A 24,646-nucleotide genomic window follows, 5' to 3' on the forward strand; every position below is an offset into this window, starting at 1 on the left:
ACACACACACACACACACACACACACACACACACACACACACACACACACACACATATACACAGAGAGCTCATCAGGCAGCCTAAATCAGCAAATGGCATCAAGATGGTACGTGTGTATGTGTCTAATGCTGTTCCCATCTTGAGCTTTCTCCTGACTCAATCCTGGCCGTGCGCCTGCTTGGCTCGCCCAGGCTGTATGCAGCTGCTCCTCGGCTCGCCCTGGCTCCTGTGAGCTGAGCGTGAGAATCAGGAGACCGGAGGAGAAAAGAACTCGCCTGAGCGAGGGCTGAGCGCTCTGCGTGTAAACACACTGTAACTGGATCAGACCACAGGCAGGCGCTGAGGTCAACCGTCCCCACTGCAGATCAAATGGGAAAGTAACTTGAGATGATGTGGAAGACTGAAATCCAAATGGACAGCATGTCAAATTAGCTTCATTCGTGCTTAAAGTTTAATCTGTGTTTGTGATCAATAACCCAAATACTGCCACAGAATGCAGGATAGATCAATCCAAGAATGACACACTTGGTAAACAGCACAAAAGAATGACGAAAAGGTCTCAAGAATAAAGATTTGGTATTGCTTGTTGGTTAACGACCAAAGGTTGCTGTTGTATGTACTTTGCCCAATATTGGCATCAACAGGAAGTAATAGGGACTTGCTGCACATGCTGTATAATATGAGGGTGAGTCAAATGAGTCGAATTTTTTGTTGTTGTTGTTGCATTGTTTATTGCAAATTGGTGTCACAAAAGTATATAATTTCTTCTTCAACATAAGCTCCATCACGATCCGTGAACTTGATGAGTGTCCAGATTCCTCTAGAAAAGAAATGTCATTCAGTTCTAATTTATGTCACACTTTCAAGGTTTTTAATTTGACTCACTCTCGTACAAGGGACACCGCTTTTAAAAGAGCATTTAAGATTTAAGGGTTTTTTTTCTTTTTTTTTTTTTTTTTTTTGGTTCTTTGAAAATGGAGACCTTTAGATTTAGCTATCTTAACAGAGCTCACAAGTCTACACTAAAGACACCTCTAATCCTGGGACTTATTCAGTTCACAGAGCAGAAGATGTCTTCCTGCTCCTGTTATCAGTAGAGCTCTCTGATGGTTAAATGCAACATAACAGTAGTGCTAACTCGCAACAAAGGAGAACGGTGAAGAGATTTCTCTTGAGCAAATTATGCTCGTTGATTCACTGCACTCCCCGTCACTGCTGCGCCATGGTTTTACTCTTTCCGTCACACACACATTCACTCTCCTTTGTGCTTCGTTTCTGTTTTCAGGTTCCCGCATCACATGGTTCCAGGACCTCCCGGACCTCATGCCACGGGAATCCCCCACCCTGCCATCGTCAACCCACAAGTCAAACACGAGCCTCCACACGAGACAGACCTGATGCACATGTGAGTGATCCCTCCTCCTCCTCCTCCTCCTCCTCCCCATCATCATCATCATCATTATCCTTCTCAATCTGATCCCTGAGTCAAGCAAATGGAAAACCAGAATACCTTTAATGACTGAATTATGAAAAGTTTGCTTATCACTTTACTTCATTATCCCAGCTAAGTATTTTCCCAGGGATGTTTTTTTTGTTTGTTTGTTTGTTTTTACCATGAAAATAAAAGTAAAATAAAAGTAAATAAAATGTATTAAATAAAAATAGATAGAGTACATGTTCACGAGTGGCATCAACATGATTGAAATATATAAAAGAGCCATTTCATTTCAGGTGTTTGACAAATTAAGCCAGAGTACAATTAGGAGAAACAGCCAACTGGACAAAAAAATGATGATCCAAGCATTTCTTCCATGTTGGACTAAACAATAGCATAAACACACCACATGCTGTGATGTCCTTGGCGCTGAATCGATGTAGTTGCTCTTACTGTCATCACTACGACTGATCCATTTTAGTGTAAAAATAAACTAAGACCAGAAACCAAGTTGGAAGGTGCATACAGATTGAACTAGACAAAAAACAGATGGATTTGACAGCAGCAAGTTTGAAATCTAACCAGCATTAGTTCATTGCTTAAAAACAGCATTAGACGAGGTTTATTTAACTGGGTATTTGACTGTAATCCCTACTGCTTCTCTATATACACTGTTTGCTGCACCAGTTGGGATTTATTTGTTCCTTTTTGCTTTGAAAAAGAAAGAAATATACTGGGTATCTGAAAACACACCCTATTGACAGTTTTGCACTGTTTTTGGAGATTTTGCCACTCTATAGTTATGTATGAAGGCATAGTGGAGAATACACAGAGAACTGCATTAAGTGTCCATGCTGAATACAGAGCCTTTCATTTGTTACTTAATTCTCTACATTCACATCTGCTGGATCTGTATCTCAAGGAAAGGTAACAGTTTTCTTGCTGCTGCGTTGCTGACGGTTTCACTCTCAGGAAAAAAAGGGTTCCCTGGGGTATCTTTTTGGTATCTTTTCTGCCATTTAATGTGTATATTTATCTTGGAAAATATAGAGTACATTTAAAACTGATTTAAGGTACATAATTGGACCGTAATTATCTTGCAGAGTAAAGCTTTAAAGGTACTCTACATGCAGCTTTATAGGTAAAAGATACATACTAAAGGTACAAAAGCGCCAAGGAATAGTCAAGTTTAGTACCCTTACCCCCCCCGAGAGTGTAGGGCTGAGCAATATGACAATATACAGTGCCCTCCATTAATATTGGCACCCTTGGTAAATGTGAGCAATGCAGGCTGTGAAAATTTGTCTTTACTGTTCAACCTTTTTATCTTTTGTTTCACAAATACTCTGCTCTCATGGATATAAAACAATTGCAAACACAGCACAGGTTTATGAAAAAAATCTTTGTTGAATATATGTGTGGCACAATTATTGGCACCCATATGAATTCATATGAGAAAAATATATTTGAAGTATATTCCCATTGATATTTTACTCTTTTTTTTTTTTTTTTTTTTTTGTAGTACAGCTGGGTGACTACGAACAGGAAATTGTTCAACCATGACTTCCTGTTTCACAGGGGTCTAAATATGAGGTAACACATAGGCCAAATTCTTTTATTCATTCATAACAATGGGTTAGACCAAGGAATATAGCCATGATGTGCGTAAAAAGGTTGTTGAGCTTCACAAAATGGGAAGTTAGCTGTAAGGAAATAGCACAAGCATTGAAAATGCCATTTCCACCATCAATAATTAAGAAGTTCCAGTCAACTGCAAATGTTATGCATCAACCTGGAATTGGACGTGTGTCTATGTTGTCTCAACGCACTGTGAAGAGGACGGTTCGAGTGGCCAAAAAAATCTCCAAGGATCACAGCTGGAGAATTGCAGAAGTTAGTTGTGTCTTGCGGTCAGAAAATCTCCAAAACTACAATCCGAAGTCACCTACACAAGTTGTTTGCAAGGGTTTCAAGAAAAAAGCCTCTACTGTCTTCCAAAAACAAACTCAAGCATCTTCAGTTTGCCAGACACTACTGGAACTTCAAATGGGATCGGGTTCTATGGTCAGATGAAGCCAAAATAGAGCTTTTTGGCAATAACCACCAGAGGTGGTTTTGGTGAACACAGAGAGGTAGACATATGGAAAAGTACCTCATGTCCACGGTTAAATATGGTGGTGGATCCTTAATATTCTGGTTCTATTTTTCTGCCAGAGGACCTGGACATGTTGTTAGGATACATGGTATCATGGACTATATCAAATATCAACTGATATTAAATGAAAACCTGACTGCCTCTGCCAGAAAGATTAAAATGGGTCGTGGATGGATCCAAATGATCCAAAACGTACATCAATATCAACACAGTGTTTTACTGACCACAAAATCAAGGTCCTGCCATGGCCATCCCAGTCCCCTGACTTGAAACCCATAGAAAACCTGTGGGGTGCACTGAAGAGGAGAGTCCACCAGCGTGGAGAGACCTGGAGAGGTTCTGTATGGAGGAATCCCTTGCCGTGTATTCTCCAACATCATCAGGAATTCTAGGAGAAGACTCAGAGCTGTTATCTTGGCAAAGGGAGGTAGCACAAAGTATTGGCAAAGGGTGCCGATAATTCTGCCACACATGTATTTAACAATTATTTTTTTAACATAAGCTCAAAAGGTTAAACAATAAAACAGTTTTTTCAACAGACTTCTTTGCTCATATTTACCAAGGGTGCCAATATTAGTGGAGGGCACTCTATTGTCCATATAACGATCTATATGACACAATATCACAATATAACTCTCACAATGCACTTGTCTGAGACACAGCAGCTTTCCTGATATCAGGAAACATAATAATTTTATTTAATTAAAAAAACACTAACATAGATCTAATTGGAAACATCACATTTTGTGTAAAAAAAATGTATAAATCTTCAAAATTGTAAAATGTTTAACAGAATTTGTAACATTTTCCCTTTATTTCAGGGTTAATTTATTTTTGTACACATTAAAAGTATCATGGAGCTCTGTCACTGAACACTGTTTCATTGTCTTGCTTGGAGTTTGTAGGCAAACGTCTATAAATCATGCTGCATATCGTGAATCATGGAAATGTCTTTGTGTATCGCGTATCGGCCTTGAAAAGGACCGTCTGACGTATGATGTTGATTTAAAAAAAAATAAAATGTCGATAATGATAGAAAGGGTAATGCCCTGTTCTACCTGTTCCTGTTTTATTTCCTCTTATGCCTGTGCTGGGAAGTTCTGTGGTGAGCTCGTAGCTCTTTTGTGGTTCGAGTTGCGATTCTACATGCAATAAACTCGTACACACATTTTTGACCCCTTTTTTATCGGTCTGTCCTAGAGAGGGCTCAACTGCTCCCATTAGCAGCAGATCAAGACCTGCTTGTAGAATCACAGCCTCTAATTAACCTCTATTGGCTGTGGATAAGCGGTAGTGAACAGATAAGACTCTGTGCTCCATTTGGCCCCAGGTAGCAGATGCAGGCCTGAGATAGACGCATGCAGTTAAAAGGCTTGGGAGAGGGACGACTCTTTCCCTCCATTGGCAAGAGGAACGAGGCGCAGGGTTTGGTTGCCATTACTGGTGAAGTAATCTCTCTGCATGAAAGCACCCAACTGGACGTGATTAAAGGCGTTCTGCTAGTGAGTCGTGCAGCTCTGCTTTGGATGACCAAAGCAATCGCTTGCTATTCTCACACTAGCTGCCGTCTCTGTGGCGGCAGCCCCACTGACGCCTCCGCCGCCCCCAAGACACCCCATGTTTTTTTGTTTTGTTTTGTTTCTTTATTGATTCCAAACTTTCTGTAAGTGCTTTTCAATTCTTGCAGGAAGCCTCAGCACGAGCAGCGAAAGGAGCAGGAGCCCAAGAGGCCTCACATCAAGAAGCCGCTCAACGCCTTCATGCTTTACATGAAAGAGATGCGTGCTAACGTGGTGGCCGAGTGCACGCTGAAGGAGAGCGCTGCCATCAACCAGATCCTAGGCAGAAGGGTATGTATCGAAGTTGGAGTCCACCATATGCCGTTCATCACTAGCACGATGTCTCATTTCATTTAACAGATACTTGGATACAAGAGCTGTCGCTTTGTGAAATTTAGTGCTTTTTGTGCGGGGGGTTGGCACAGACTAGCCGAGCAGCACTAAGGTTTGCCAGGACGTGTTCCTCGTTTCGGAAAAAGAGGAACCGCTGAGCATGTTTAATGCCTTAACCAAAGCCTGAGCAGTTTGAGGCAGCCAGCCACAGCAAAGCACCGTTCTGCGGTTGTGTGGGGTAATTGCCCGCTGACATGGTTTGAAGTAAAGCGCCGCTAAATTGGAACCAGTGTTTTGATATGAAATCAAAGTTTTTTTTTTTTTCCACCCCCTTTTTCCCTCGCTGTGCAAGTTAATCTCTTCATCGTGTTTCTCCCTCGCTGCCCCCCCCCCCCCCCCCCACCTATCCCTTCTCCAAAATACAAATCATTTGGCAAAGGATTTTGTGGCAAAACACTAGCATGAGTCTCTTTGCTGGGAACTTGAAAGCTCACAAGTAATGGACTGACTCTGATTTTCTTTCTCTAATCTTCCCTTTGCACCCAACAGTGGCACGCTTTATCTCGGGAAGAGCAAGCAAAGTATTATGAATTAGCCCGCAAGGAACGACAGCTCCACATGCAGTTATACCCAGGCTGGTCTGCCAGAGACAATTACGTAAGTATCCATACATGCTGGGAAATGTGGCCAGTGTTTGTATTTTTGAGCTTCTGTCAATGTATGCGTGTTACCACTCCAAGACGGCTATAGACATCTGTTACTAGGCCAGTCTGACTTACATAGGCCCTTAACTAGGTAATGTTTGTTTGGTTGATGTTGCGTTGATTCTTATACAGTGATTTTGGTCTTATCATCTATAATCACAATAGGCATCTCTTTCTATAATCTTTTAAAAAGACATGTTAAAAAGTGTGGTGAAATTCAGCATTTTGCATCATTTTTGCTTTGTGCTCACTGAGTAAAAAGACTTAACGTTTTATGCTCACTCCACCAATGATGATTTTTCTTTTTCTTTTTTTTTTTCTTTTTTTGTTTTGTTTTCTTTTTTAAATCTCACTTTGGAATACAACCATCACATGCCTCTCATCATTAAAGGCTCTGCAGGGACAAACATACAATCTGTGCATACAATCAATTCATTTGCATTTTGCTGGAAGTGCTTATTTGAGGCTTTATATCATATTAATCTTAATTCGGTTTTATTGTTTATCATACCCGGTGCACTATAACAAAATACTTAGTCGCTGATCTCACAGGTGTGACATGCAAAAATAGAAAGTAGAGGTGGCACAGCAGATACAATCCTAAAGTGCTGAAAAATACAAATGGTGCATAGAGCAGGACTGAATAGTGTAGTTTGGAGAGCACTAGATCATATTTACTATAATAAATACATTTTCCAATAACAGCACATCCCGTGGTGTAGTTTAATTCTTCTTAGACCAATAGCAAATAGAATGCTAATCGTCATGTTGGTAAGAAACACCAAACTGCCAACTCTTCTGTCCGGAAAAATGTCCAGTGGTAGGAGACCAACAGGCTGTCACAAAGTGCTGACACTGGAGACTCTTTCCATAGACATTAAATTCATCCTTGTGGAAAAATTCACAAATAGGTTATTGTTTGTTACATATCAGCACATCTGTTTGGGGATTGTTTGTTACTACAGAAGCAATAACATAGTAGAGCAAGAATATAAACCTGTGATTGGAATTTTAGTTGGCTGTACTGTCAGAGCTGCTATAGGAAATGAATCAAGACCTACTGACCAATTAGTTTTAAGAATTCAACGTGTTTTAAGAATTCAAAATGTTGTGGTTTAATGCAATCTAGACATAGTAATACTATTAGAGTCTGTTATTCTACATAGCATTATACAAGTATCTAGTAATACTGGTGCAGTCTGTTATTCTGCATAATATTATACAAGCCTTATGCTTCTCGCATTGCAATACATTGGAGTCCTTCCCTTAACTTTAATCAGCCAATCTCGAGAGATTCTACTCGAGCAGTGATACGATTCAGGAAATGATGGACGTGAACATTTTAGTCACCAAGCTAGTGGGAACACACAAGGCTAAGAAACACTTCAAAGAGGGATGAACTTTCCACTCTGCTGGTTGCATTAGCAGCGGCCACGCAGCTGTATTTAACCACGCTAAGCACTATGAGCCCGTCCCTGCTCTGTCATGCACGCTCGTTCACTGCTCGGAGTTTCATGGCACTGCCAGCCACAGCTAGAATACACAGATTAGCTGCTGAATAAGTGGATTATCAGACTTTTACAGCAGGCAACCAAAGCACGCCTCATATTGGACCGCAAAATGACGGCACTGAGCGATCTATACCTATAGTCACCCTGCTAGGGGATTTATGGTAAGCTACAAATCCCCAACCAATCCTGACTTCTGGCTCGAGAGCAGTGATCTTCATGGAATTAGAGCAGACCAGATATTTTATTCTTGTGTGTAACTTTTGGATTGATCATTAGGTCCTAATGTCTTGTAGAAGGATTAGTGAGATGTGTTTGAATGTTTTAACACTTCCACAGATATAGAAGATTGGATCAGGTAAAGTAAAGAGGGATAAAGGGGGGGGTTGAAGAAGAAACGTACATTCAGTGTTTGGTGAACATGAAATCTCGAGTGGTCAGGAGGGTTTGAGCTGTATTTTTAAGCCTCTTTCTGGATATTTTCTAGGGAAAGAAGAAGAAAAGGAAGAGGGAGAAGCTCCAGGAATCAGCCTCAGGTAAAAATCTTCCACTCGCCTACTTTGCTTTTTTCTTTTTCTTTTCCACTCCTCTGCATTTGGCTCCCGTCTTTCAGCGAATGTACTGTACAACCTCTGGTTTCTGACCATGTTGCCAGTGCTGCATGCTCTACTCTCAACTATTTCATTATAAACACACGTGCTTTATACGAGTTTTATAACTTCAGTGCATTTTCAGGGACCCTTCGCAAGCTGTTAGGTAGCATTTAGACTAATGCAGGTTTAGAAAGCTTGTACAGAGATTGTGCTAGTACTGCTGCGGCACACTTCCTGTCGTCACTCATGCTTTCCATTCCTCCATCCATCTGTCACTTCCTCCACATGACTCACAGTCTTTGGGATTAGTCTGTCCATTCTTTGATAAGACTGAACTCCCTCCAGCTTGAACTCTTTTTAATTTTTCTTTCTTTCTGCCCTGTCCTTTCGACTTCTACAAAGCAACACTAGTGACTTTGATTCATATTTACTTGTTCTGTGTATTTGCATAGCAGTCAATATGCTTTTGTCTGATATAAAGGCCTGTATAGTAGCACTTGTGTAATAGGCTAGAGGAGAAGACATGCACTGAATGTATATTAATAGAGATAACTGATTCGTCTTCTCTCTGTGCTTATCAGTTGATTTTTGTATGACTACACAGTGAAGGTACAATGTTAAAGCAACCATCCCCCCTTTTTGTTAAAGACTTCCATTTTCTGCAGGTACAGCCCAGAGAATGAAAACGGCGTACATCTGAGCAATGGTAAGAGGCCCTCCCTGTCCCTATATTAACTGTTTCTTAATACAGACTAATCCTAAAGCTTTACCAGTGTGTTTGTGTACACTCATGTTCTACCAACCAGACTTACTATATAGTCAAAAGTATTCGTATTATGACCTTCACGCCCATATGTGCTTGTTGAACATCCCATTCCAAAATCATTGGTAAAAATATGGAGTTGTCCACTCTTCTGGGAAGACCTTCTACCAGACTTTAGAGTGTGGCTGTGGGGATTTGTGTCCATTTAGCCACAAGAAGAATAGTGAGGTCAGGCACTGATGTAATGTGAGAAAGACTGAAGTGTAGTCCAGTTCATACCAAAGGTGTTCAGTGGGGTTGAGGTCAGGGGCTTTGTGCACTCGTTCTTCAACATGGACCTTTTGGAAACGATGATTTCATGGAGTTCGCTTTGTGCGCAGGGGCATCGTCATGCTTGGACAGGTTTGGGCCCTTTAGTTCCAGTGAAGGGAAATTGTAATGCTACAGCATACAACAATGTTCTAAACAATTGTGACCTTCGAACTTTGTGGCAGCCATGACGTGATGGTCAGGTGTATACATAATTTTGGCCATATAGCGTAGATGTAGTGCGTCATCCAGTCCACTGTGTCTATTCATTCATTTTATTTGATTTCTTTTTTTTTTTTTTAAACACATACAGGTATTGCTCAGTTTAAAGGTGCAGTTAGTCATTTTTAAAGTGGTTCTCGACCTGGTATAACTGTAATTTCAATGATACCTTTTAATACTAATATATCTTGCTTACTAATTTCTTCATCTCAGGCTTGTGTTTACATTTTTCTGGCCCTGAAATTAGAGCTGCCCTCCCAGAGCTGCCTCAATTCTGTCTGTTCTTTAAAACAAAATCAAACAAAAGTGCACATTCAGTGCCTGTTATGGGTACTGTTACACTGAACTGATAAATGACACATTTAGATAAGTGACACTTTGATTTTGTTAGAAGACATCTGTAAAATCTGTGCAAAACTGTCCACATCTGTGTTATACATATCCTTATTTACGCAGACACAAGTTTGTCCTAGTCCTGCTCTTATCTTTTTTATTTATTTATTTAAAATCTCGAGTACAGATCTAGAGCAAGCCTTCAGCGTGTGTGTGTGTGTGTGTGTGTGTGTGAGAGAGAGAGAGAGAGAGAGGGGCTGGTCTAAAAGAACAGACCCAGATCTCTCCCTATCCGCCCACATGGCCCACATGTGTAATCTGGCGAGCATCATGAATGGAGAGAGGTTTTGCCCGCAGTTTCTGCGTATGTTGGACTTTTTGGCTATGTGGAATGTTAGAAACAAGACAGTGATCCTCTTTCAATTAGGCAAAAGTCCATAGAAGTAAAAGCAACCCTTGCCAGTATCAAGCAAGAGGGCCTTCTGTCTGTCTATTTCCTATAAACTACCACTGTATCCTGTTATTCCGCTCCCTCTGTCTGCAGCGAAACATACGCAGATGTGACAAATCTGCTCTGCGAATGGGACGAAAGCCACCAGACAAAGGTTTTATGGTCGATCGATTCGCGACCCTGTGGCTCGCTCTGAACCCAAATCGGAACGCTTTTCTCCTCAGCTTTTCTTCTTCGCGGGCTCGGGGGCCGCTGGCGAGAAATCCGTCTATCCCTGATCCAATAATTAGCAGTGCCGAGCAGACGGGGGATGGACACCCTCGCTGATTCATTGTGACAGCCTTAAACTAATATGCATAATACCAAGAATACTGCTGCTACCCTGAAAGCCCTCAATTTATGCAGATCTCAAGAGCTGTATTGAGGTTAGCTTAGCGTAGGATCCCGAAAACATTTTTTTAAATGAACTTATTTGTCTATTTTTTTTGTCTATTTTTGTTATCTGCCTTCCTGTTCTTTTGCAAGGAATGTAACATGACTGTTTATAACAGCGTATATCAAGTTGCATTTAATGTTAATTTTTTTTTTTATATATATATATATATATATATATATATATATATATATATATATATATATATATCTCTTTTTACATAGACAAGAAGTTAGTGACTTTTTTGTATTAGAGAAACATTGCTTTTATTATTTTTGGAGCCATTTTGAATCAAATGTTTCTGCATAATCCTTTGAAGATGGATACAAAGCATTTTGTTGCTGTTTTTATTTATTTTTCCATCATGACCCAAAAATCTCAGAATGACAGTCTGTTTTTTTTTTTTTTTTTTTTTTTTTGGGGGGGGTGGGGTCACTATTGTGACTCAATTTGCAAAGAAGCAGACAGTGGATGTGTGTGTAAACTCATATTAGGCTGCTCGAGAGTTAAAATAAAAATACTAATACTATTAGTACTACTACTACTAATAATTTAGTTTTTCCTGTGTTCTCAATTATCCATCCTCCTTGGCCTGTCTTTGGCCGTGCTGTTTTTAATGACCCTCTGATTTGCTTTGAGATTTATTATCTGTGCAGGGACACACGTGGCCTCCACTCTCTTTACCCCCCCCCCATGTGTGTTTAGAAGGGTGGAGAAATGGTATGTAGGGAATAAAACCCAGCAGGGTATGGTGTTATAGGAAAATAAACGATGACCGTGTGGTGTGATGCAGCCAAACACGAAGCGGATTATTCACATGTAACAGCACGTCCCGAAGTGTTTTTAATTCCTTTTATCCCACAGCAGTTTGCCAATTAAATAAAAACTGTTACGTTTTACTTTTAACCATTTATAGTTGCGTTTAATGAAGTGGAACGTCCAAGAAGTTTGTCCCTGTTATCACTTACGTTATAGCAGCTTTAAACAGTAGTCCCCTCACCAACCTCTTTTTTTCTTTTTTTTTCTTTTCTTCCCCACTCTCTTGTAAGACACAAAATTCAGAGCGCTTTCTCATGGTGGAAAACTTGCTGACGGTTAAAAAGTGCTGACACTGGGGACACCTTCTATAAATGTAAAATAAACACCACCATATCAACCATTACACATTTTTCTTTGCTAACTACCAACCTATTTTTTTGATTCCATTTAATATATTACATTACATAACCATGATCGAGCATACAAGTCCCTGTGAATTAGCCGTTACTATAGAAGCAATACTGTATTAAAAAGAGCGCGTTAATATAAACCTGCGATTTGCCAGATGTGCTGCTTTAGGGAAAATTTAATCAGCACCTACTGACCAAAGGGAATTGAGAATTCAGTGCTGTGATAGGGTTATATAAATAGTGTTAATGAGCAGTTTAAGGCATTAGTACGAGTCTTTATAACGCGTCTGAGTACACTCCTTTTGTAGCCACCTGGAATCTGATCCCAGGTCTTGGTTGCAGTACCAGAATCAGTACATGGAGAGAGGCACTTTATGGAGCTGCAAGAAAAAGGATGGATCCAGAGTTTGTTGTTGCTGCTGGCAGGCTGCTGGGTAAGGTTTGCCCTGAGTCTGGGCGCGGCTGTTGAGGGATTTCAGAGAGCGTGTGTGCGTGTGTGCTTGTGTGCGTGTGTGTGTGTGTGTGAGAGGGAGAGTGAGCACGTCTGGGGGAAGTGTGGGAAAGTTATAGAGGTAGGGGTGCTGTGGAATACAGGGCTGGCTCTGAGGAATGAAAAGAAGAGCTGTTTCAGTGCAAGCTTCAGCCTCTCTCTCTTTCTTTCTCGCTGCCCTCTGATGTGAGGGCAGGAGTCAGCTGTCAGCCTTTGATGAGGGAGAATGGAAAAAAAAAATGAAAATCCCTCCTGCACTAAAATGATAGACACTGTTCTTTCATTTCTCTTTTCACACTGTATGAAGCAGTGAACTTGCCTCTCTGTGTCCGTGTCTGTCTTTCTCCCTGTGTCTGTCCCTCTTCTTCTTTCTCTCTTCTACACCTCTCATGCGCTCTCTCTCTCTCTCTCTCTCTCTCTCTCTCTCTCTCTCTCTCTCTCTCTCTCTCTCTCTCTCTCTCTCTCTCTCTCTCTCTCTCTCTCTCTCTCTCTCTCTCTCTCTCTCTCTCTCTCTCTCTCTCTCTCTCTCTCTCTCTCTCACAGCTGTAGCTCTTTCTCTTTCCAAACCCTGTCCTGTGCTCCACGCTGCAGGGTCTGTGCTCTGGCCACCCTCCTCAGACTGACATTTTTCAAGCTCGGGTATAACTGAATGGGATGTTTACCCAGATGGATTGAAATGTGCACGCAAAGGTGAAATCTGCTTTGAAGGAAGTTGCTCAGGCAGTCTTGATTTAGAGACCGCTTTCTACACCAAAGTCTTCACCACAACCACTAACTAAAAGTGGAAACTCTGTGTGAGAAGTCAGTGGTACCGTTCCCAGGTCTTATCTTATATGTTGCTGTTAGGGATGAATCAAATCAGATTTTTTGTATACGATGAGGTCTCATGATGAGGTATTGGATGATGCATGATACTGATATGATACTAACAGTTAAAAATATGCTGCTCTGAGAACACCGCTTTCTGTTATTTTATTGTGGCTTAACTTAAAGAAGTCATTTGTAGTTTTTGGAGCCCTCTACTGCTTGCAAAACAAATTGCACCTCTAGTGAAAACATTGACACACCTTCATCATAACCTTCGGTTGAAACCAAGTATATCTTGGGGTGGCTTTAATGAAAAAGGGATGATCTGAATAGCGATGTATGTTCTTAGGGGTGGAGCTAATTTCCGGGCCAGAAAAATGTAAACCTAAGCATGAAATAAAGCAGTTTGATCAGCTGCATTGAAATACTGTAATTTTTTCTGCTAAGGTACACTCTTAGTAAAAGGGTTCCTTAAGCTTTTTTTTTTTCTCTCTAGCGTTCTAGGGTTAGGGTAACCCTAACCCTAACCCTAACCCTAGGGTTTTTGAAAAGGAAATAAATTTTTGCCAGGTTCTGTATAGAACCTTTTAACAGTTCCACCATAGAGACAAATTGTAGAATCATTTAAAGTGCTAGCTGACCCACGTCACTGAAACTATACGATTGTTATAAGTCTCCCTTCAGGGGAAAAAAAAAAGGGGGTAGGGGTTAAGGGCTCTGTGGATCAATTCGGTTGAAGGGTTCTATGTAGATTCTTTAAGGGTTTCGCTTAAAGAGCTTTTGTAGCATGTACATACACTTTTTTCTTTTTAAAAATAAACACTGCATGTTTAACATTGGCATAAGGATTTCATGACTGCATGCGAGGAACAACATCGCCAGTAAATAACGTGTGTATAAAGCGCATCAGATTTCTCCAATCCGATCCAATAATTATCCTCTCTGATATTTGGTCCTGTGTAAATGCATGACTCAACATCAACAGCTGCACCGTAAACAGTGGTGGAGGCCAGAGACGTTTCTTCAGACGCTGAGTCTGCTATCGGCACATCAGAGGGGTCGAGACATCCCTGTGTGTTGTGATGTCTTCTCCATTTCCTCTCGCTCTCACTCTTGCTGTCTGTCTCTCTCTCTCACACACACACACACACACACACACACACACACACACACACACACACACACACACATGCACAGAGACCAGCGATGGAGTTTCTCTAAATCTGGCTCCTATTGTGAATGCAGGCGGAACCCCCCCCCCCCCCCCCCCCCTTCCTCCCCCCATGAGCGGCTCTTTGAAGCCTGCCGCCGATGGAGGCGAGCAGTCATTGTGCCGCTCTTTGATAGTGCCGCTCTGGCCCTCGGTTCTGGCAACACAGGGCCACGGCAGCCCTGGGGCCCCCAGTCACCACAACCTCAGATGTGGGCAGATCCTCCATACTCCGTACAACCTCCTCCTCCCAAACCCATCCTTATTCCTGCTGACCTCCATCCTCCCCCACCAGCATATGCTTGAGTTTTGGGGAAGCAATTGTCTTCCTGCCTCACTCCAGTGCATGCAGGCTCTACCTTCATTCACATGCTTCTTATTCTTTTCCTTTTGGGCTCTGGTTCAACTAAATCCTCAATTACCAATGTGTAAGAGGGAGACCCCCGCCTCAAACATGTACACGCACTCGTACACTTATTTTTTTCTTCCAGTTTTGGTGGTTGCAGTGGAGTTATAAAGGCGTAATTGTTGGGGTTTTTCCTTTTAATGTGACTGTGTCTGTGCCAGATGATCTGCTGACAGAACAAAGTACTTTGTTCAAAATCTCAGTTTCTTCCAGGTGCCATTTTATTACTGGGCCCCAGTGTTTAGCGGCTTCCCCCGAGCGCTGGCCTACTCGTAGCGGCCGTTTGATTTTATGGACTCGCTGCTTTGCAGGGCATTGCCAAACCAAACGCCTAGCCGAGGCATTGCAAGGCCAGGCCGCTGGCACAGCGTCAGAAGAGAAGGAGAGAGACAGGAAGAGGGAGGGAAAGAGAGGGGGGGGGGGGTTTCCAGTTGGCTGGACTTAACACAACCCAGATTATGCTCACGCACACACTCTCATACACTCCGTCCGTAGTACTTTATTCAGCCCGCTCCTGCCTGCCAGAGTGCGCCCGTGATGTCATACACACTTTGATCTGTTTTATTTCCTCTCGTCGTTTCAGCCATGTCGTTACAGACATTTTTTGTGTGCAAGTATGTAAGTTAGTAGCGACTACGAGCAGGCTTGTGCAGGTACTCTGCAGCTCTCTGCTGTGGCCTCGTAACCTCAACAGATCTTCTCTTTCCAAAAAGCCTGCGCGCTGCATGTGGGATTCTTTTGGTCAGCTTATTTTCAGAGTCGTCTTTTTTTTTTTTTTCTTTTCGGAGAGAAACCCAAACCGCCAGTGTGGGAGAGTGGAGCAGAGAGGGAGGTGTGTCGGCTCCAGCTGCAGGCCCTTTGATTTGGCCCAGGAGGTGAACGGGCCGATTGAGGGACCCAAGGCCGTGCCAGTTATCTTAACCTCCCACACTTCAAAGCCTGCCTCGCTTTGCCTTGCCTTTCCTCACCGCCAAGAAAAGAGAGAGCAGATGAGAGAGTGAGAGGTGGCGGGCTCTGAAAACAGAGGAGCATTTCATTTCCTGCGACTTGTTACTGGGTATTCTGCAGCACTAAAGCTCGTGAATCCTAGCACTTGTATTGAGGTGGGCAGTGCGAAGCCGTCTCAACCTCCCTCCATCCCTCCCTCACTCCCTCTGCCCCAGGCAGGAAGGGCAGCCAGACCTTTTCATGTGTGGCCTGGAAGGAAAGTGCGCTCCAGGAAGGGGGCATAGGCCGCTCGGGAGCTTTGAGGTGCAGGGATGAAAAGAGGGGACGGAGGAGGTAAATAGAAGCACCAGGAAGCTTTGGTCTCTGCCGCCCTCCCCTCTCTCTCTCTCTCTCTCTCTCTCTCTCTCTCTCTGTGTCTGTCTGTCTGTCTCTCTCTGTCTGTCTATGACTCTCTGCCTGTCTCTCTCTGGCTGTCTGTCTGTCTGTCTCTCTCTCTCTCTCCATCCCTTTCTCTCTGGGAAAATAACCTGCACATCTTCCACGCATGGTAAAGTAATAAAGTGTGTGTGAGAGAGAGAGAGACGCTTTTGAACAGTGGACTTGTTTCTGAAACTCTTACCTCAGCTCATGGGAGCGCTGCTCCTCTATTATCTTCCTTTGATCAGGAATTCCATTTGATGCACTACTCATATAAGTCCATAAAGCCTGTCGATATGTGCAATGGAGCCAGTACCATTGAATTCTTTACCACGCGTGGGAGTCCGGTCAGGTTAACGCTCTACTTCCGGATGATTTTGAGTGACGAACGATCTTTCTGATGCTTTTCAAGGTTGGAGGACATCAATAGGAGCGCCGAATACTCTTTCCCACCTGTCCATAAATATGTAAATATGAATACCTGAAGCAGTATTGAATTGGCTGAAAACTATAGTTAATTAACCTGGGAAAAGGTCCCCCGGTTTGACCTGTATATCACTGTTGGGAACATCGTCTATGAATAAGGCATCACTGGAAGTCTGATTTATCGAAGGTCATAATCGATCAAATGCTGAGAGTTCGATTTACTTCACACTTCACATTGTCAGGCTTTAATACTTTACGAGTTGCTGTGCAGTGCATATGAATGAAACGATTTAAAGATGCAAAAGTCTGCATAATCTTATGGGAAAACCACAGCAGTGGATAAGTTGCTTAAGTTAAATCTCATTTGAGTCACAGATATATCAAAGTCAAAAGCATGTACTGTATACTGTAAAAGAAAGTCTGCTTTTTGCTGAACTTTTTTGTTTAAAAATAAAAAAAAAAAAAGGATTGTCTGCTACACTGGCAAGAAACTCATCCAGTGTGTGTTTTGTGTGTCAAACAGGAGGAAAACGAACTACTTTCTCCTCATGCAAAGCGAAGCCAGCAGCTGCGGGGGCCCTTTTGGAGATGGAAGCCTGTTAGATGACCTCTGACCCCTTCTGCGACCTCTTGACTCCCCCCGCTGAACTCTTGGAGGACTCCAGCTCTCGAGTGTGCTCCTCTGCTGTAGAGACACTGAACTGAAACCACAGACAATCACTTCCCGCCTGGACCAGCTACTATACATACTTAGCCCTTCATAGATACGAGTACACACACACACACACACACACACACACACACACACACACACACACACACACACACACACACACACACACACAAAGTTCATTCGGATATTATGTTCGTTTTAGCTTGTTGTGCCCAAAGTCCACGTTATTGCACTGATCCATGTCTTCATCCAAACGCACAAATCACCACACACGCGTGCAGAGAGGGAAGAAAATCAATCACATGCCTTTCCACACCCGTCCCTAAGTTATTTTAAGTTATTCGGCCCTGTTTTCTGTATGTACAGTTCATCCAGAGCACCGTCTCACTTTTCACCCTATGATGTAGCATTTCAGGGCCCGGTTTTCAGGAGCATTCTCTTCAGACGTCAGACGGATCATTTATTCTCGACTCACAAACATCCTCTCAAGACTCTTTCATATTTCAACCAGTGGGTGCAAAATTTAAAAAAAAAAAAAAAAAAAAAAGAAAAAAAAAAAAGGATCAAAGTTTTGACTTTTTATGGGTTCAAGTTCCATTTTGAATGCTTTTTTTTTTGTATTTTAAACTATTCATTTCATTTCTCGATGTATATTTTAAGTCATTTTGTTTTATCATCTTTATTTTTTATATATATACTGGTGTGTGTATATATACATATATATATATACATACATATATATGAGAATAAGCTTTGCGAAAGGAAAGCTGTTCTGTTTTTCTTGCAGAAACGACCTTCTTTCATTGGAGAACTGTAACTAATGACCTCCCAGTGCTCAGATGTAAAATAATGCTCAGTATGTGTACTTTTTAATGCAAAATGTCTGGATATGTCTCTCTTCTTGGTATTTTTGCAGGCAGCGTTAGGACATGCGTGTTCGAGTGGGTACTCAGAGGCCTATATTTTATTGTTCTAAACAGACAAATGAAGCAGATATATATATATTTACCCCCAGCACTTGCCGGTCTCTTTTATTGCGATGTTCCTCTGTTTCCTCTCTATCTGCTAGATAATGGTGTGGTCTTTTTGCCATGTTGTTTATTAAATGTAAGCATTTCTGTAACATGTTTTTTTAATTTTATTTTATTATTTGTCATTCTATTTTTTAGTATTATTGGATACATTTTCTTTCTTTCTTTCTTTCTTTCTTTCTATTTTTTTAATTCGTTGTCATTTTGAATCACTGTCATCTTGGTTTAGCACTTTGCTTCCAAGTGGTCACAATTTGAACTGTGTTTCTACATGCCTTTTTAAAAAAGAAAAAAAAGACAAAAAAATAAATCAGCATCTTTGACTGACCCTTTCTCTTCAGTACATTTCGTGATCCTCACACCTGAAAACCACTCACGCCAGTAGAATATACATGCTGGCGGTCTTGGAGAGTACGGAGAATGCAGTCTTTAATGGAGATAAGGAACCGCAAAGGTGCATTCTGATTGTAAAATTTTTTAAAAATTAAACCGGCGGTTAAAGCTATTATGGTTTTGAAACGCACCTAATTTTTGTTTTAATGGTCTCATACAATAGATTTACATGCATCCAAGGTCAAAAACCACTTTAATAATAATGCTTATAATTTAAACTGCAGTGTTACCTTTTCCCCCAGTGTCACAAACGACTCGTTTCTGATTCGTTCTAAAGGATTCATTCTAAACTCCTCCTTTCAGAGAGCATACTCTGCTCTGATTGGTCAGACGTCCCAGTCTGTTGTGATTGGTCTACCGCTGTCAGAGCGCAGCCAATGAAGACCAGAGGTCGGGCTTTTTATTACAAACCTAGTAGGTTTGTACAGGAAGTAAGTCTGGAATTATTAACGACTCGTTTCAGCTGCTCAGAATCGGTTCCTTCTTTTGGGAGTCAATAACTCCGTTTGTGGTGCGCTTAGATTTTTGAAACTTTGCAGACTTTTTACATTCACAAACAGCTCGCTATATAACAAGGTAATATCTGAAAAACCATAATAGGTGCACTTTGAAACCAGCTCAATTCGCATTTACACAAAGTTGTCATACTGTATTAATTACATGACTAAAAGGAAAATCTAGAAATTTGTTTGCTCTACATCTTAAATGATCTTAAATGATGTTTGATGAGAATTATGATTTTGTTTTTCTTCATGATGGTACGGAAGTCAAGTTCCCAGTCTTATTATTGCACGTAGTCTAGTAGAATGAAGTTTAATTGTAGTGCTATGGCTTATATTTCATTACTGCTGATTAAAATAGGCTAGTATTTGAGTAATTCCATGATTGGGGTGTTATTTGTGTCCTACTGATATTACATTAATACCTGTGTGTGTAAAGTAAAGGTTGTGTAAAAAAAAAAAAAAAAAAAAAAAAAATTCTGGCAAAGTGTCCTTAACAACATGTATGAATGTTTCAGGTAAATAAGTTTAAAAATCTATAGCACTTAGAAAACCGTATTTTCCCCCCAGTCCACTATAACTACACTATAATCATTAAGATTCCAATATATATATATTTGCATTAATGTGTGAATCCGACTAACTGCTCATGTTTAAAACATGCGTTTCCACAAGTCATCCATTATAGATGATGGAAAAAAAAATTAGCATTTTAATAAATTAGTGTCCTACAGCATTCACTCAACCCTGTTACCTGAACACATGCTCAACAGGAAGTTTCATCATCTGAATTCCCTGAAGACCATGAGAAGCAGAAAAGTGCGCTTTCGTTCTTGTTTCTTAATTTAAAATGATATAGCGGTATTGAGTGACAGGGTTGAAAGAAAAACACTCTTACCCAAGTTTCCTGAAGATCATGGGAGGAAGAAAAGTATGTTTTCTCATAGTTTTTCTTTATTTTCAGGGATGTTGTGATATCGTCTGACGATTTCGCTTTGACAATAATTTGAAAGAAATGTGTTTTAATTAAATGATAAACAAGTACTTATAATGGCAGCATGCTATTAGTAAGGATGCTAGTTAGCAACGTTTTGTTTCTTTGCTAAATCTATACTAAAACCTTATTTATTAATTTATTTATAAGGGCTAAATGGCACCACAATCTCGGACAATCTCAGTGATCTGTAGCGTAGCTCCATCTTGTGTTACTAGTCGTGAATCCATGTCCCCAGCTCTGTCAGTGGGAAACAGAGGAACATTCATAATGCAGATATCCCATTTGCAGATGTGCAAACATCTGAAGTTTATTTTACTTTAGGTTTATTTATTTTTGATCTCTTGTTATGATGATCTGGGAGACAGTAAACTCCAGTATTCAGACCAAACACTAATAAAAAAATATACCCAGGAGGAAACCAGTTCACTGAAGGGGAAAGGACGTGGGACGTGAAAGACATGCGTTTGTTTCTAATAGCAGTTCCTTTTGCTTGACGCTGACTTTTATCTAGGTGAACTTTGACCTGTGAATTTATGAACCTTGGTCTTGTGATCCAAAAGAAAACGAATGTGTGGAAGTGTTTCGTCTTTGGTCGAGGAAAAAACAAAGAAGCTGATTATTATTAATAAGATTATTATTATTCTTCTTCTTCACACCAGACTTTTGCCTCGTTGTTTGGCGCACATCTGCGTGGTAAAATTCTGTTTTCTTTCTTTCTGCCTGCTAGGATTTTCTTGTTAGTGATGTTGGCACCTCTGTGTTTGTATATTAAATGACCTATTTCTCCTACGGGTGCCTCTGGCTACGTTTATATGATTAGGCTTATTTTTCTGACTAAAACTGTACCAATTTTGTTCTTCATTATTGTTTAAATGAATAAGCTTTAATTGCTGCAGACTTTGCAAGACAGATGACCTTTCATGGAAGTGAAATAAATCCGCCAATGGGATCCGACTCGGCACAAAAGCCTTTTGGATGCATTTCATAAACGGAAAAGCCATTTTAAAAAAAAAAGAAAAGAAAGAAAAAAAAAAGAGGACTTTGGCAATCAGGACTGTCGTGCAGCCGTTTCATTTAATCTGGAGTGAAATACTGCAGATGGATGGAGAGACTTCAAATGTAGGATAATGACTACTATAAACTGACATCCTGTCAGAGCTGCACTGTTCGTTTTTATCAGCAGTCTTGTCAGCTGGCGAGAGTTTTGGTGATTTAGTTTGTCAACAAGCACATTTTTTGTGCTCAAAACTCAAGTTATTTCTGTTGCTTCCAGTTTGTATACCAGGAAACTGATTACAAAATTGGGGTGCCATTTGTGTCCCTGTGATATAAATATCAATATAAATACGTTATATGGCCAAAAGTATGTGGACACCCGACCATCATACAAATATGTGGTTTCCCAATAAGTGTTAACACAAAATTGGAAGCACAAAGCGAGCTCCATGAAGACATGGTTTGCCAAGACTAGTGTAGAAGAACGCGAGTGTCCTGCACAGAGCCCTGACCTCAACCCCACTGATCACATTTGGGATGAACTGGAACGCCGACTGCACCCCAGACCTCCTCAACATCCCAACATCAGAGTCTGATCTCACTAACGCTCTTGTAGCTGAATGATCACAAATCCCCACAGATACGCTCTGAAATCTAGTGGAAAGCCTTCCCAGAAGAGTGGAGGGTATTATAACAGCAAAGGGGGACTAACTCTGGAATGGTAAGTTCAACAAGCACTTATGAATGTGATGGTCAGGCGTCAACAAACTTTTGGTCATGTAGTGTATATTGTAAAGGTTTTTTTAAAAAATAAATAAATAAATAAATAAATAAATAAAAAAACACACACAGACAAACATTTAAATAAATTCACAACAAAGTATGTGCATGTGTATCATAAATAAACATTAAAAATAATATCCATGACATTAAAAACCTCTACAGGACTTGGCCTGTCCCTGTCAACTACAACTAGCTTGAAATATCATCATTGAAATACTTTTTTTTTTTTTTTTAAATCATATTAGCTTCTGCATTGACGTGTAAATCCTTTTAACATCTCATGCTTGTACACTGCACGTTTTATTTCAACCCTGTTGCCTGAACATACTGTACTCACCTCTAAGAAATGATCGTAAATATTTCCAAAGATCACACGTTCAACAGGAAGCTCATTCAAATTTCCGGAAGATCATGGGAAGAAGAAAACTTCCCACGTTCTCATTCTTTTTCCCTTCATTTCCAATGATAGTATTATATTGAATGAAGATCAAGGATGATGATAGATTGAAAGTAAATTATTACTTGTAATAAATACATACGCAAATATTAGAATGTACTATAATGTCCTCATGTTATCATGGATGCCAATCAACCACATATTGATTATTTGCTAATTCTATGCTTTAAAAAAAAACAAAAAAACAAAGAAACAAAAAAAACAAGCAAACGAAAAACCTCAACCCCGTTACTTATGTAATAGCAAACTTGAGTCTGTCAGCAAAGATACCTTGTAATTCAAATGCTAAATGGCACCACAACATGTAATTGATGAGCTTTTTTAGTTTACTGAAACAACTCAGTCAAAATTATACAATTAAAATGTTACTTTTTTGTTTTTTTAGCTCAAATGTATTGGGCTAACGTCTTCAGTTTTGTACTTGAGCCACGAGGCTAAAGTGGCTAATTCACTGTATGCCTAATTCGCATTTATTTTTAATCAAAATAAGCAGAGTTAAAGGCTATTAATAAAACAAACACACCAAATAAATGGGATTTTATTATCATAAATATATGACTAGTAATGTGAGGCATCTTTTAAAAAGAATGTCATGCTGCCATCTACTGGAGAAGTTAGCTCAGTACTCCTTTAAATCTTACTTCTGATGATGGAAAATAAACTGCACAAAATAAAATCCAGTGTTGTCTTGTGGCAGGTAGAATAAATATACGGTAGCAATCAAAAGTGTGGAAACACTAGGGATTGCCTCAAACTGTTACCACAAAGCTGGAAGGACACAGTTATATAGAACGTCTTTGCATGCTGTAGGATTACAATTTCCCTTCATTGGATGTAAGCGGCCCAAACCGGTTCCAGCATGACAATACCCCTGTGTACAAAGCGAGCTCCATGAAGACATGGTTCGCCAAGGATGGAGTAGAAGAACGCGAGTGTCCTGCACAGAGCCCTGACCTCAACCCCACTGATCACATTTGGGATGAACTGGAACGCCGACTGCACCCCAGACCTCCTCAACATCCCAACTTCAGAGTCTGATCTCACTAACACTCTTGTAGATGAATGATCACAAATCCCCACAGATACGCTCTGAAATCTAGTGGAAAGCCTTCCCAGAAGAGTGGAGGATATTATAACAGCAAAAGGGGACTAAATATGGAATGGTAAGTTCAACAAGCACATATGAATATGATGGTCAACAAACACTTTGCCATATAGTGTATTTTAATGCTCATGTATATGTTTATTTTTGTATCTTATATATATATATATATATATATATATATATTTGTTAAGTAGTTGTTTATTTATTTATTTATTTTTACTTAAAACTAAATTGTTTCCTCAAAAGAGTAGAGATTTAGAATGTAGGACAAGCAGTGAGAAGCTCTGCCTAGTGGGTGGGTGGGGGTGGGGGGGTCTTTATTTATTTATTTATTTATTTATTTAATGAAGCTGCTTGAGAAGATATCAAGAGTGTACAAAGCTTCATAGGAAATATAGTTGAAGTTTTTGTATGATTAAAAAAGTTACCACAGTGGTTTCTTTAGTAATTAGAAATATTAAATAGTAGAAAATAGTTAAAAATGAAGAAAACCCATCTTTATGATCAGGTGCATAGCATGAGGACATGCCTTTGATGGAGACTAGAAAGCGAATGAAAACAAGATGTCTGACAAACGCTGTAAACATCACGGCCAATCAGAGCACTTTTAAACTGAGCCGAAGTCTTCTAAACCACTAGATTAACCAGTTTTTAGAGCTGCTACAGGACGAATTACTGGACGCTTGTCAGACCATCACATGGAGCCTCAATACAAGTCGAAACCCATTTTAAACCAAGCAGAACGGAACATCTTGCAGACATCAGACATGCCGAGGCCCCTGTGATTATCTGCCCAGCACTGCTTATTTTGGGCGCATTGTAGGCGATTAATATTTAATCAAGGCCAGATTGGTACATTTTAGGTCATTGTCGTCATGCAAGCAAAACAACCAATGTATTCTGAAGAATTTGTTTGTACTGCAGAGATAATCATCATCATGTAATGTGACCATGTAATGTGCAAAGAGATGTGACAGGCTACAGTCAGAGCATGCTCACCTTCAACATCTACAGAGGATCACTGGTCTTGCAGGACACT

At 40.5% G+C, this 24,646-nt stretch overlaps 1 protein-coding gene across 3 annotated transcripts in view; it reads left to right on the forward strand.

Moving 5' to 3' along the window:
- Nucleotides 1-18,703, forward strand: part of lef1 (lymphoid enhancer-binding factor 1) — a 46,137-nt gene extending 27,434 nt beyond the window's left edge. The window contains exons 6-11 of one of the 3 annotated variants that reach the window (XM_017463323.3): nucleotides 1,287-1,406; nucleotides 5,279-5,441; nucleotides 6,033-6,140; nucleotides 8,183-8,231; nucleotides 8,937-8,994; nucleotides 17,196-18,703. In XM_017463323.3, the coding sequence (XP_017318812.1) occupies nucleotides 1,287-1,406; nucleotides 5,279-5,441; nucleotides 6,033-6,140; nucleotides 8,183-8,231; nucleotides 8,937-8,971 (475 nt within the window). In that variant the 3' untranslated portion in view covers nucleotides 8,972-8,994; nucleotides 17,196-18,703. The remainder of the gene's footprint in view (nucleotides 1-1,286; nucleotides 1,407-5,278; nucleotides 5,442-6,032; nucleotides 6,141-8,182; nucleotides 8,232-8,936; nucleotides 8,995-17,195) is intronic. The other 2 variants (XM_017463322.3, XM_053679868.1) reach the window with 2 other exon arrangements.
- The last annotated feature ends 5,943 nt before the right edge of the window (nucleotides 18,704-24,646 follow it).

Source organism: Ictalurus punctatus, chromosome 3 (genome assembly GCF_001660625.3).
Source record: "Ictalurus punctatus breed USDA103 chromosome 3, Coco_2.0, whole genome shotgun sequence".
Taxonomy (NCBI): domain Eukaryota; kingdom Metazoa; phylum Chordata; class Actinopteri; order Siluriformes; family Ictaluridae; genus Ictalurus; species Ictalurus punctatus.